At 43.5% G+C, this 11633-nt stretch overlaps 1 protein-coding gene across 1 annotated transcript in view; it reads left to right on the top strand.

Annotated features, from left to right (window-relative positions):
- LOC130523762 (homeodomain-interacting protein kinase 1-like) overlaps window positions 1-9146 on the top strand; it is a 55372-nt gene extending 46226 nt beyond the window's left edge. The window contains exons 5-8 of the mRNA XM_057029277.1: window positions 8087-8247; window positions 8372-8566; window positions 8674-8849; window positions 8935-9146. Of these exons, the coding sequence (XP_056885257.1) occupies window positions 8087-8247; window positions 8372-8566; window positions 8674-8849; window positions 8935-9091 (689 nt within the window). The 3' untranslated portion in view covers window positions 9092-9146. The remainder of the gene's footprint in view (window positions 1-8086; window positions 8248-8371; window positions 8567-8673; window positions 8850-8934) is intronic.
- Window positions 9147-11633: the final 2487 nt, after the last annotated feature.

Genomic DNA, 11633 nt, shown 5'->3' on the forward strand with positions numbered 1-11633 from the left:
AAGGTCAGCAGCGATTATAGCAGCAGAGTTCGACTTAAATTAGATTAATAGAAATGTATGCGTTACTGTCTCCCTCTAGTGGACAGTGAGGTGCACTACAGTCAGTGGTCAATTATAAAAATAATGATAATTTTCTGTGCTGTTTCACATTCCATCCACCTTTAAATGTGTTTTGGGGGCTTTCACGTCTTTGTGGCGTGTCATCGGTGTATTAACTTTAAGGCTAAAGCTAATACACTGCTTTCCAAGCTACTACGCAAATTACATTCTTTTATCTAAATAGTTGATACAAACAACAGCAGTTGAATGTTACTGAACAAAACTCGCAATAAACTTTTTTATATCCTTTTTTTAAATAGAGACGCGGTGGTGCTTGTATCCTCCTGTTTGCAGGTCTCTGAAGGCCCAGTCTGGGTAACCACATGTTTTGAGATGATCCTGTTCCTTCTTCCTGCCTGGGGTTGTGGTGGCTACTTCTTTAGCCCTGTTATAGGGTTCTGATTCCACCCAACTTGTGTTCCAGTGGGTGGTGAGAGTCCAATGGGAGGTGCTGATCTGTGTGTGGGTGTTCTGTGGACCTCGATGCTGAGCTTTGTGTCCATCTTCACTGCACAGTCCAGGAAGGCCAGATGAATGTGACGTAATCATCTGTGGTTGAGAACGCCTTCAGTTCTTTGTTAGAATCTTGACCCAGGTGTCGTCCACATATCTGAACCAGGGGCTTGGGCCGGTTCCTGTGAAGGATGGCGGGCTCGGGTTTCAACCTTCTCCCAGTATACTGTAGACTGGCAACTATGGGAGATACTGGTGAGCCCGTTGCACCACCGTGGTTCTGCCTGTAGAGGCCTTCTCTGTACTGGAGGTAGTGGGTGTTCAAACACAGGTTCCACTATGGTGCAGATTTGGGCCGGTGCTAAGTGTTCTGTCTGGAAGGTTCTGTCTGGTGGTTGTGGTCTCTGTTGTCTCGGTGGTGCATGTGACGCGTCCAGTGGACGCAGAGCTCTTATTAGGATAACTCTGACCTGGATGATTGAGACTCGTCTCAAAACTGGGAGGATATTCTGACATCCTGCCAAGAAATTCATCAAACTGTCCAGAAACGCCAGTTTATTGGATACGAGCATTGTGAAGCTGCTCTCAAAGAAGGGCTCCAATGTTGGACTGTTGGACTGACAGGTTATGTAACCTGGTCCTACAAGGTGGCAGTGATTAGCCGTTGCTTAAAAAACCATCACTGGATCCTGATGTCTTAGCAAATTATAGGCCAATATCCAACCTTCCTTTTATCTCTAAAGTTCTTGAGAAGGTGGTGGGACTCAGTTACTGGAGCAACTGCAGAGGAACAGCCTGTTTGAGATGTTTCAGTCAGGCTTTAGAGCTCACCACAGCACAGAAACAGCACTTATTAAAGTTAATAATGATCTTCTTATAGCTTCAGATCATGGACTGGTCTCTATGCTGGTTCTGCTGGACCTCAGTGCTGCTTTTGATCCAGTTGATCACAGCATCTGTTACAGAGACTGGAACATGTGATTGGGATTAAAGGGACAGCACTAGACTGGTTTAGATCATACTTATCTGATAGATACCAGTTTGCCCATGTCCATGGTGTTCCCTCCTCATACAGTAGGGTTAGCCATGGGGTTCCTCAAGGTTCTGGACTTGGACCAATCCTCTTCACCTTGTCCATGCTTCCCTTAGGGAACATTATTCGGCAGCATGGATACATTTTCATTGTTATGCTGATGACACTCACCTTTATTTATCCATGAAACCAGAGGAGACAGAAGTTAGTGAAGCTCCAGACCTGTCTTAAAGACATAAAGTCCTGGATGTCTTCAAATTTCCTCCTCCTTAACCCAGGAAAAACTGAGGTCATGGTGTTTGGTCCTGAACCTCTCAGGGATAGATTAGATCACATGATCACTCTAGATGGTATCTCATTAACATCTAGTCTCTCTGTGAGGAATCTAGGAGTAACTTTTGATCAAAATCTCTCCTTCAACTCACACATTAAATTTGTCTCTAGAAGTGCCTTTTTTCACCTGAGGAACATCACAAAGATCAGGAAGCTGCTGACGCGGTATGATGCTGAAAAGTTAATTCATGCTTTAGTTACTTCTAGGCTGGACTATTGTAATTCTTTATTATCAGGGTGTCCAAACAACTCTTTAAGAAGCCTCCAGTTGATCTAAAATGCTGCAGCCAGAGTTCTGACAGGTATTGACCACAGAGGTCACATGACTCCTGTAATGGCATCGCTTCATTGGCTGCCCATTAAATTTAGAATAATTTTTAAAACCCTTCTTTTGACCTACCAGGTCCTCAGAGGCCTAGCTCCATCCTACCTGGAGGAGCTAGTGATACCTTATCAGCCCAATAGACCGCTCCGCTCTCAGAATGCTGGTCTACTTGTGGTTCCGAGTTTCTAGGAGTGGAATGGGGGGCCGAGCATTTAGCTACCAGGCCCCCCTGCTATGGGACCAGCTCCCTGATCAGGTATGGGAGGCTGACTCCATCGCAACTTTTAAGATCAGACTTAAAACCTACCTCTTTGAAAAAGCTTATTGTTACTAATTCTGTAGTTCCAGTTACTATCATAGACAGACAAATTATCATACTTAGGGGGTCGTCTAATCGTTAGGTCACATCTTAGCTGTGCTGTTATAGGCTGAGGCTGCCAGGATCCGGAAACATGATCACCTGACAGGCCTCTGTCAGCCCACTGGGTCATGGTTTCCTTTCCTCTCCTCTCCTCTGCTCTCCTCATCAAGCAGATTAGTTACGCTGATTGCTATGTAGTTTTTCTGCTTCTCCCCCCCCCCATTCATTTACAGGTATCGCTGCCTTCGGAGCTGCATGATGACCTCCGGCCCCGCTGACCCATTGTATAGTGTATTTTGTGTGTGTCCTCTCCCTCTCCTCTCCTCTCCTCTCCTCTCCTCTCCTCTCCTCTCCTCTCCTCTCCTCTCCTCTCCTCTCCCCCTCCCTCTCCTCTCCTCTCCCCCTCCCTCTCCTCTCCTCTCCTCCACTTCTCCTCTCTCTCTACCCAGCCCCCCCATCAGCAGGAGGGTCCCCCTACATGAGCCTGGTCCTGCTCAAGGTTTCTTCCTGTTAAAGGGGAGTTTTTCCTTGCAACTGTTGCTTGTCTGGGGTTAGGCCCTGGGATTCCGGAAAGCGCCTTGAAACAATTTTGATTGTATAAGACACTATATAAATAAAGATTGATTTGATTTGATTTGACTCCACCCCTGCTGATTAAGGTGATTGAGAGCTGCAAATATATCAGCCATGTACGCTAAAATGAGAATAAACTCAGATTTTTGGTTCCGAGTATCAGATTTGCCATCTTTAACGCAGCTGGTTTTACAAGTGTTTCACCAATGGTGTGTGGCTTGCCCTGCTTTGCGATCAGGTACGCAACTTCATATGATGCTGTGAGGATCGGTTTGTTAATGGGTACAAATCCAAGAGGCAAAGTGGCCTTATCATCGAATCTGGCTCTCTCTACCTTGAATTCAGCAAGCGTTGTGTTCTTATATTCCCCATCTCCATGAGGCTTCTCCAAGTGTTCCTTTAGTTTTGCCGGTGCGAGGCTAGAGTTGCTCAACTTGGCATTGCAAATCATGCAGATAGGATGCTGACTCCCATCCCGTTCCGTGATACATGAGAATCCATATTGTACATATTCGTCCGACCACTTTCTTTTTTTGCTCGACATAGTTAATATGGATTAAAATATGAAGAAAGTAATTACACGAGGTACTACGATGACATTCACACGTTGGGTCACTCCTGAGTACACTAAATACCTCGCAGCACTGATTGGCCAAGCGATGTCACGTGATCATCTGCAGCCAGTGATCGCCAAGCGGGGCATGTCATCGCATATAGACATGATGAGTCGCTGTGTCTTGACCTCCGCGGCAGAGGCTCCACCGAAACCCTGAGACCAACTCACCGAACCCCTAGGGTTCGATCAAACCCAGGTTAGAACCACTGACCTGGAGTCACAAACAAATATTCAAATACATAGGGGCTGCAACTGAGTTCAGCAGAGTAAAAGTGCTATACTATAAAAACTTCCCTCTCCCTGACACCCTTTGAGCAGGAAGGGAAGACTAACTAAGGTTCCACTGCTTGACTCCAGTTGACTAAATGTAGTGAAAGATTGGGAAAGGCATGTGGACCTAAGCGAGACATTCACTTTCCCCATAGAAATCGCAGGGACCAACCTATACCCAGATTTGGTTCTCTGGACCAATTCTTGTCGCTATGTGTATATCACTCAGTTGACAGCCCCTTGGGAAGATGCCGCTGATGAGGCATATGAAAAGAAAAAGCTGCCATACGCTAACCACCTGGCTGCTAAAGCAGAGGAACCAGGTCGGATGAGGAAGGTGTGCCCAGTGGTGGTGGGCTACAGTGGGCTTCATCGTTTGCTCCACAACTAGGCTTCCTATGGAGCAAGACACCCAATTTCAAACCCAGAGTAAGACCATCAAAGATCTCTCTACAGTAGGTAAAAAGTGACACGGATGTGGTGGGATCCACTTGCAACACAGCAGTTCCGGACAGTTTTAATGAACGGCTTTAGTGACTACTTGAAGTTAACAGCACACAAGTAATCACGGGCCTCCCAGGAATGGAGAAAACACACCATTTGAGAAGAATTATTATCATTACTATTATCATCTAAATGCTATGATGTGTAGATTTTAAGTGTTTGAGGAATGCTGTGAATGTTTAACAAAAGTGCTGAAGCTGCTTACAACCAAAACCAGCTCCCAGATGTATCCTGTTTGTTAAGATAAGAAAAGTTGTAAAGATGGGGGAAGTTATCCTGTTCATTAAGATGAGAGAAGTTGTAAAGATGGGAGAAGTAGTTAAAAGATAAGGAGTCATGAGATCCTGTTTCACACATACCCTGTTTGCACCAATAAAAGAGGCGAGCGAGCAGCAGACGAGCAGAGTTGACAGAGGAAGCTTGAACTGCTGCTCGACTCTCCCTTGCAAGGACTCCAGTTGTTTGCGTGGTTTGTCTGAGTCTTAACATAAGAGTGAAGAACAGCACGGGTGACAAAACTTCACTCTCACAACCACAATCCCTGGCGGGCAACGGTCCGAACAAACACACAACAAAACTCTTAGTCGGGACCAGAAGGTTGTCAGATTTACCAGGGCAGAGACGCAGAGGAAAAGTCCAAGACAGGCAGGGTCAAAACCAAGAAGGCCAATGTGGTAAATTTCTTCTGGTGATAGTTCAGATGTGCTGATGAAAAAGGAATCTTCGTAGACACCGACTTGGTTATGAGAGATGTTTATTGGAGAGAACAGTCAGGCATCAATTGAAAACACTGCAGATTGTCCGAGGGAGGTTTCGTGGTCCCGATGGTGAAGATCTCCCAAGTGTTTACTTCAGTAGCCCCTTTTATATGGTTAAGTAAACATATTCCCTTCTGAGGATCTCATGACACAATATGATCAACCACATGGTATAGATTCCAACTGTAAAGCGAGAACCCGGGAGACAGCAATTCCCCCTTGGGGAATAACAAAGCGTTGTATCACAAGCATATGAGAGCACTGGTGACAGGACTCATGTGGAACCTGATGGAAATGGTGTCAGGATGGTTGAAAAAGAGTTAAGATCTTCAGAAATTAGGAAACAGGGCCTACTGGGGATCAATACACAGGCTTCAGATACTACACCAATCAAACTATGTGCTTGAAAGTCAGGCATGGAGCAATACCAATCTGGCAAGGCATGAATGTCCAGCACTGGCTTAAATAGTCCTAAGAGGGAGCAACAGGTGAAAATGATGAAAGCTGATCAGATGGGTGTGGAGGAGGGGCAGAAGAAGAAGCAGAAGAGCAGACAGTGACAAAAAACTACAGTCTCTGGCTGGTCCTGTGAAGGCATGGGGAGCAACTGACCACTTATTCACATCTCATTGTTGCCCCTCTGATGCACCTGTTGTTGGCATTGATCAGGATGGTGAACAGAATCCCCTTGAGCTACAGGTCTTCCTATCCTTCCTCACTAATGCACTGCAGATCTTCTATGATCTTGTGGTGCTGTTGGAGGGAGAGGACAGGACCATCACCAGCTCTATGAACTTATGCTCACTCTTAAGACAAACCTCCAACAATGAGAGACAAGCTTTGTCCTCCAACAGTTTTTGGCCCAAAAGACAAAAATGAAAAAGCACACATGATCTGACACAGGTGTGGTGGGATCCACTCACAACAAAGCAGTTCTGGACAGTTTTAAGAAAGGCTTTATTAAAAACTTGCAGGTAACAGCACTGAAGGAATATCACACCTCTGTTGCATGCAAAAAACACCACACCACAAGAGGGCAAGTCCAAACAAACACAAGGCAAAAAACTCTTGAACAGGGAGAGAAGGTTGCCAGGTTTACCAGGGCATCGATAGAGAAGAAAATTCCAAGGCAGGCAGGGTCAAAACCAATAAGGCCAATCAAACTGCTGGAAAGTCAGACATGGAGCAATAACAATCTGGCAAGGCATGGATGTCCAGCAGTGCCTTAAATAGGCCTAAGAGGGAGCAACAGGTGAAAATGATTAAAGCTGATCAAATGGGTGTGGAGGAGGGGCGTGGCAGAGTGAGTGGAATTTTCCACCTCAGCACGAGAGCAGAAGAGCAGGCAGTGACAAAATAAGTACAGTCTCTGGCCGGGCCTGTGAAGCCATGGGGAGCAACTGACCACTTATTCACACCCAAATGAGCTCAGCCTGTGGTAAACCTGCCCCAGGTAAGTCTGTCTTGAGATAAATGGCCAAAGCAGCCACTGAAGCTTGGGTGTACAACTGAAGATGTGCTGCATGGGCAAAAACATCGCTATGTGGTCCTCATCTACCACAACTCACTCAAGGCAAGTGCTCAGTCAATTTTTTTAGAGCTTGTAACACCTAGTCCTATCAAGCAGTCTGTGAAATAAAAGTATTCTCTTGAAGACTTAAAATTCATTCAGTCTGATACCCACCAAAAAGTTCATCCATGAGCCCTTAGCCTTGGCATTCCTAATTTTTTTACTGGTGTAATTAAGTCCATTGACAGAGGACAAGCCTCAGCTTTGGTTGTGATGGTAGTTTCTTGACTAGCTGTTTAGGATGGGGATACCCCATTACTTTAATATCACTTATACTTTGAAGATAAAAGGCAACCCTTCACATCAAACTCAGACAGTCACTGTAAGCAGTATAATTTTATATATATCTACACAAAAGTATATGGATCTGCTGAATAAAGTAAGTGAACTAAAATCTATTAATGCAACAATAACAGACCTTTTAAGAACATTAGATTGGATCTGACTGAGGTAACACCCAATACTGTACCAAAAACTTGCACGTACAGTGAGGCAATAAAAGTATGGTGGCTAGTGGAGGCTTGAGAAGCTATCTTAGCATGACTGCTCTCGATGTTTATGTAATTTAAAAAATTTCCTCCTAACAAAATTTGACCTGTTCAAATGATCGTAAATGCAACAACCTGACATTTTGATGGCATGGCAATTTGATGTGGTAGTTATTGTCTAGTGTTAGATTTGGTCCTGCCTCCTTCCCTTTTTGGTGGTACACCAGCCACGGCAGTACTTCAGCTGCCCCATTGTGACGGCATCTTCTTGACGAGATTACAACATTACTAATAAATTGTTACAATTACCAACATATTCACCAAATTGAATTTTCATTTCAGAAATAATGCCATCAACAATAAATAAAGGTAAGACTTCAAGCTGTATTTATAATGTAAAACCTGTCTTTAGGAGGTCACATGACACAGTTGGCACAGCAGCAGAGTCACTGCTGATTTTCCCAACAGGAATATTGTACTGTACCATACACGTTAAGTTTTGGAGGTTTGATTGGCATCATAGATCAGGTCCCAATTCCAGCACTTGTATGCTATTTGTAAATAAGCTATCAGTATATAGATCCCAGGATTGGACGGCTCCATCTTGCCGTTATTACAAGGACACGGATAATGCTTCAATTGTGTGTTTGAGGTTTTCATGTTGACTAAATGGTTTCCCTCCATGGTGATTGTCTCTTTACAGTAAGTGCTGGTGATGTTCTACACAGCAGGAAGTCTGGGTTTGTTGTGCAGGAGATTATAGGTGAAGGAGCATTTGGTGAAGTAGCCAGGTGCCAAAACACAAATACAAAAGCGACTGTGGCGATCAAGTTCATCAAGGAATTCAAAAGTGGCCAAAGAGAAGTAAGGAAAAATAATTTACCCCTGGAAATCGTTCTTTCTGAAAATGGCAATAACCACTTCCTTGAAAACAATTGCTCTCTAGCCCATATTTTGGTCTCTTATCAGTCATGTTGATCCTTCACAGAAAATGATATTGGAACGCATCCATTCCAGTCTCCGTGTGAATCATGCACACTTTGTGAAGCTCTTGGACCATTTTCACCACAACAGTCGGCTCTGTCTGGTGTATGAGATGCTGAGCATGGACTTCTTTAATGTTCTTCAATTAAGAAAAGGCAAACCACTGTGTGTGTCTAAAATTCGACCAATTGCAAAGCAGGTAAACTATTATTTAGCAAACCTTTCTGTGATAATATTCTACAACTTGCATAAATTGATCACAGAGCATCCTACTTTTAATTTGAAAAAGTTTTAATTTTCTTCCAGCTGTTTCTGGCTCTATCAGACCTCAAGAAACTTGGAATCCTGCACACCGACTTAAAACCAGACAACATCATGTTAGTGGACCAAAGAGGATTAAAAATTAAACTAATAGACTTTGGACTGGCACTTCGGACCCATGAGGCCAAGACAGGGACCATCATGCAGGCAACTGGACTGAGGTTATTTGTCCTGCAGTAATATTATTATTGAGTTATTTTTATTTTGTACCTATAACATTTTTTTGATTTTGACTTGTGTTTTTAGGGCTCCAGAAATTATGCTCGGTCTCCCCTTCTCGTATCCACTTGATATTTGGGGAGTCGGCCAAATCCTTTTGTTTTTATTCAACCCTCAAACCATCCGCAATTGCTCATCATATCAAAATGCAAGTATACTTGACAAAAATATCTATAGGCAATGAGAGCATGTCCTCTTAACAACTGTGAATGTTTGGTTTACAGATGAGACACATGATAGATCTACTGGGTATGCCCCCAAACTACATATTAAATGCTGGGAGGTACACCAGCAGATATTTAAAGGTGGCAAACCATTCTGGTTATTCATGGAGATTAAAGGTGAGCACATGTTCTCTGCACTTTGATCCTGATCTTATCCACCACTGCTAACATAAATATGTTACTCACTCATACTATTTCCAAGTGTCCAAGGATATTTGAATTTGGGTGTAACATCTCAAATCCTTTTCCTATCTGCTGAAATGCTGGGAGGGCAGGAAAAGTGGATGTTCACTAACTGTTGGGTTTGTTCTTTCAGACACCAGTTGAATATGGTCCAGCTAACTTAAAGAACTTCAATGACGTTCCTCAGTGTTTTAGATATTCTCTAACACAATTGTTTTCGGTAAGCACTGTTTTTTTTTTTTAACCAGTTATAATTAATTTCATTGTTCCTGATTGATTATCTTTGTATTAAATCACTGATTGCAATGGCAGGCCAATCCAACAAATGACCAAAATGAAATGAAGGAGCGCAGGGCTCTTTATGATCTCCTGAAGAAGTTATTCCACTTTGATGAGCGTCAGAGAATCTCTCCTGAGAAAGCCCTGCAGCATGACTTTATAACAATGGGGCACCTGAGAACAGTGGAGAGCAAAGACTAGTGAGTGACATTATTTCTATTGGATATCAGTGAGGTTAGAGGTTTTTGAAACATTTAGAGACATATCAAGCCACACAGCACAGCTAACTCCCACTACATAGCTGATTCTACTGAGTACTGTGTATCATTAATTAGATGTAATATTTGTACCAGTTAAAGCCTTCCGGTCATTAGCATTAAAATTAAGTTTGAAACTTGTAAAAATTAATTGGGCCAATACGTGCAAATGTTTGTACAAAAATCAAGGAGCATATTTTGTTATTGTACATTTTTTAATTTACACAATGTGTTTTTTGCAGCTTGAAAATGTGTGAAAAAATGAACAGTTTGGCGTTCACAGAGGTTTCAGCTGATAACTCAAATGAGAAGAGAAACAAAAAGAACTCATTTAAGTCAGAAATAAGAAGCTATTCGCAGAAAGAGGCAAAGACTTTGGAGAAGGAAAAGAAGCCCACCAAAGGAGACATCAAATCCTTTAAAGGAAAAGTGTTCAAGGCAGAATCCAGCGAGTCCTCTGAGGCAGAAACCAGCGAGTCCTCTGAGCAGAAACCAGCGAGTCCTCCGAGGTAGAAACCATCATGTCCTTGAAGGGAAAATTCACAAAATCTCTAGAGGAAATAGACTGTGAGCCCTCACAAAAAGAAATCATCGGGACCTTACCAGAAAAAGACATTAATTTCTCAGAGGAGCTTCTCTGCCTTGCTAGTAACAGGAAGTCCACTGAAGGGGAGGCCAATAAGGCCAAACATACGGAGTCCCAAGTGGAAGAAGAGAGTGAGTCCTCACAGAAGGAAATCAGCGATACTAAATCCACGGAGAGCCCAGTGGAATACATAGAGTCCTCGCAACAAGAGTCCTCTGAAGATTCTATTAGTGATACTTCTTGTGTAGATACCTCAGTAGACAATGCTACCTCACTATGTGAGGAAGAAACAGTCTCCAGTAATGGAACTTCTGATGGTGCATCCTCTGAAGCTGACAGCTATTCATCAGAGGGTGTCTCCAGTAGTGACTACTCTGATGCCACCACTTCTGAAAACAGCAGCAAATCACCTTCTAAAAAGAAAGGCGTGTTTAGGGTTAAAGTCTCTAAATGGTTTGCCAAAGTCTGCAGGCATATAAAGAGTGTATTCTGTAGCTGCATGGAAGTCAACTGTGTTGAATAGTGTGTGAGTGTAAGGACTTGTGGGTGTGCTGTCTGTGCTTGAATTATGGTTTGTATTATTAAAGAAGATATGGATTGTGATAGTGTGTTGATTCACTGGGTGGAGAGGTGGAATCCAGCACAAAAAAGCTCATAGATTGATTAAAAACAAACAAAAACATCATTTTGTAAATCTAATCCGTTATCGTCGGTGTGAGGACGTTAAATTAACCAGCGCCCCGTAAAACGAGCTAAAGCGCCGACTGGTCCGCTCAAATCTCCGATTAACTCAACGCAGAACAGAGCGGGAAAACGGCTCCGAACTGACAAAAGCTTCGTGTTTAACTCGTTGTTTCTCCGTCACCGGGTAAGCTAAAGTTACGAAGCTCGACATGGTTATATTTCGAAGTCTTGTGGTTCTAACGTGCCCAGATTCCATAGAATTGGACGGCGTTAAGCAGTCCAAAACGGGTGGTTCTGATCGCGAATCTGTGTGGGGGGAGGGGTGGAGCAGCCCCCAGCCAGTGGGTGTGGGAGGGGCTGCCTGTGTGCGTCACATTCAGCGGGAAAATAACACAATTTCAAATGGCAGCTTTCGAATTTCCCATTGTACGTGAACCCACCGCCATTTCAATCGATCCAGTCCCAGCCTCGCGCTTCACTCCATTTGGCGCTTCACGTAAATACAAATCTTCT

This window comes from Takifugu flavidus, chromosome 4, assembly GCF_003711565.1.
Source record: "Takifugu flavidus isolate HTHZ2018 chromosome 4, ASM371156v2, whole genome shotgun sequence".
Taxonomy (NCBI): Eukaryota; Metazoa; Chordata; class Actinopteri; order Tetraodontiformes; family Tetraodontidae; genus Takifugu; species Takifugu flavidus.